Here is a 1459-nt window from a genome sequence, read left to right on the forward strand (position 1 = left end):
CATGTGGGGGGGGGGGGTAACCGCACGCCCAGGGCGGTGACGTGACCCGCCCAGCAGGGACAGGAACACGGGGGGGGGGGGGAGCAGTCTCTGAAGGGGAGCGCGGCTGGAGGTCCCGGCGCCTGTGGAGGTTTGGCCAGGGGTGGGGGAGGAGGGAGGGCGGAGGGCACCCGGAATCACGGCCGGAGCCACGCCTCCCGCGCAGCCGCCGTGGCTGTGAGGACGTGGCTGCTCACGAGTAACTACTTCGCCCGTCCGCGTCCAGTCTCGTGACTTCGGAAACTAAGATCTGTAGTTTACATACAGCTTGAAAGTAGCTTCTAGTGTGATTTAACTTCCATGTGAACAACGTTTGGAGGGAAGAGGGCCTTGCGGCTAGATGACGCCATGTCCAGACTCGGTTTCCCGAGTAACTTGCTGGGCAGTTTTTGGGTAACAAACGACTTTGTGTTTTCCCAGTTCCTGACGTCAGCCGAAACGGGGACCCATTTGTGGCCAAATCGATTGTGGAAGCAATTGCAACTGTGGACAGAGCCATAAACTCCACCCGCACTCACCTGTTCGACAGGTACGGGGTCGGAAGCGGGTGGCCCACCGTTCTGCCAGTGGGGGGTGGAACGCACACGGGGCGGGACACGAAGCTTCGACCTATGCTGTCTGAAGAACAACTTTTTAATTTAAAAATCATGGTCAACACCGGCATCGGGTCCTGTGGGGTTCGGGTGACAGACGTCCTGTCTGAGTAGCAGCTGAGCGGTGACTCACAGTAAGACATCTGCAGAAGCTCTCAGCTTGCGCCCTGGCCGTGTCACCGCGCGATTCGGCCAAAACCGAACGTTTGTCGGGCGTACGGCACCTGCTCGCACGGGCAGGTCCAAAGAAGTTTTTCCTGCATCGTAACTCAATGTGTTTTCTCTGTTGATTTAGTATTTTGCTTTTAGCTTCTTTGGTTTGTTTTTGATGCTTTTCACTCGGGAAGAGTGAGGTGCGGTCCGGCCCATCTGGAGAAGTCGCTTCACAAATATTCAACGGCAATAACGACGCCAGTGGACGTGCGTTTTGTTCTCAAGGGCTTGTTCTGCTCTCCCCTCTCTGCTCCTAACCCCTTAGCCGCCCGCGGTCCCCCAACGATCTGCTGGCCTTGTTCCGGTACCCGCGGGACCCCTACACCGTGGAGCAGGCGCGCGCCGGCGAGATCTTCGAGCGGACGCTGCAGCTGATCCAGGAGCACGTGCGGCACGGGCTGATGGTCGACCTGAACGGCACAAGTCAGTGCTGGGGCTTCGTCTCCCGCGTGCCGCCGTGTGGCCTCCGTGGGCGCCGCGCCCGCGTCCCCGTGTCCGCGTGCCGTTGCGGCTGCCCGGCTGAGGGCCATGCCGGGTCCCACAGCTTCCCCTCCGGTGTCCTGGACGCCCACACGCAGCTGGCCGCCCGCCGCGACAGGCCGTCCCCGTGACGT

At 60.9% G+C, this 1459-nt stretch overlaps 1 protein-coding gene across 1 annotated transcript in view; it reads left to right on the forward strand.

Annotated features, from left to right (window-relative positions):
- Nucleotides 1–1459, forward strand: part of PXDN (peroxidasin) — a 41382-nt gene that overhangs the window by 29129 nt on the left and 10794 nt on the right. Inside the window, exons 16-17 of the mRNA XM_029938582.1 lie at nt 460–568; nt 1111–1268. Coding sequence (XP_029794442.1) covers nt 460–568; nt 1111–1268 — 267 coding nt within the window. The remainder of the gene's footprint in view (nt 1–459; nt 569–1110; nt 1269–1459) is intronic.

The sequence above is a fragment of the Suricata suricatta genome, chromosome 4, assembly GCF_006229205.1.
Source record: "Suricata suricatta isolate VVHF042 chromosome 4, meerkat_22Aug2017_6uvM2_HiC, whole genome shotgun sequence".
Taxonomy (NCBI): Eukaryota; Metazoa; Chordata; class Mammalia; order Carnivora; family Herpestidae; genus Suricata; species Suricata suricatta.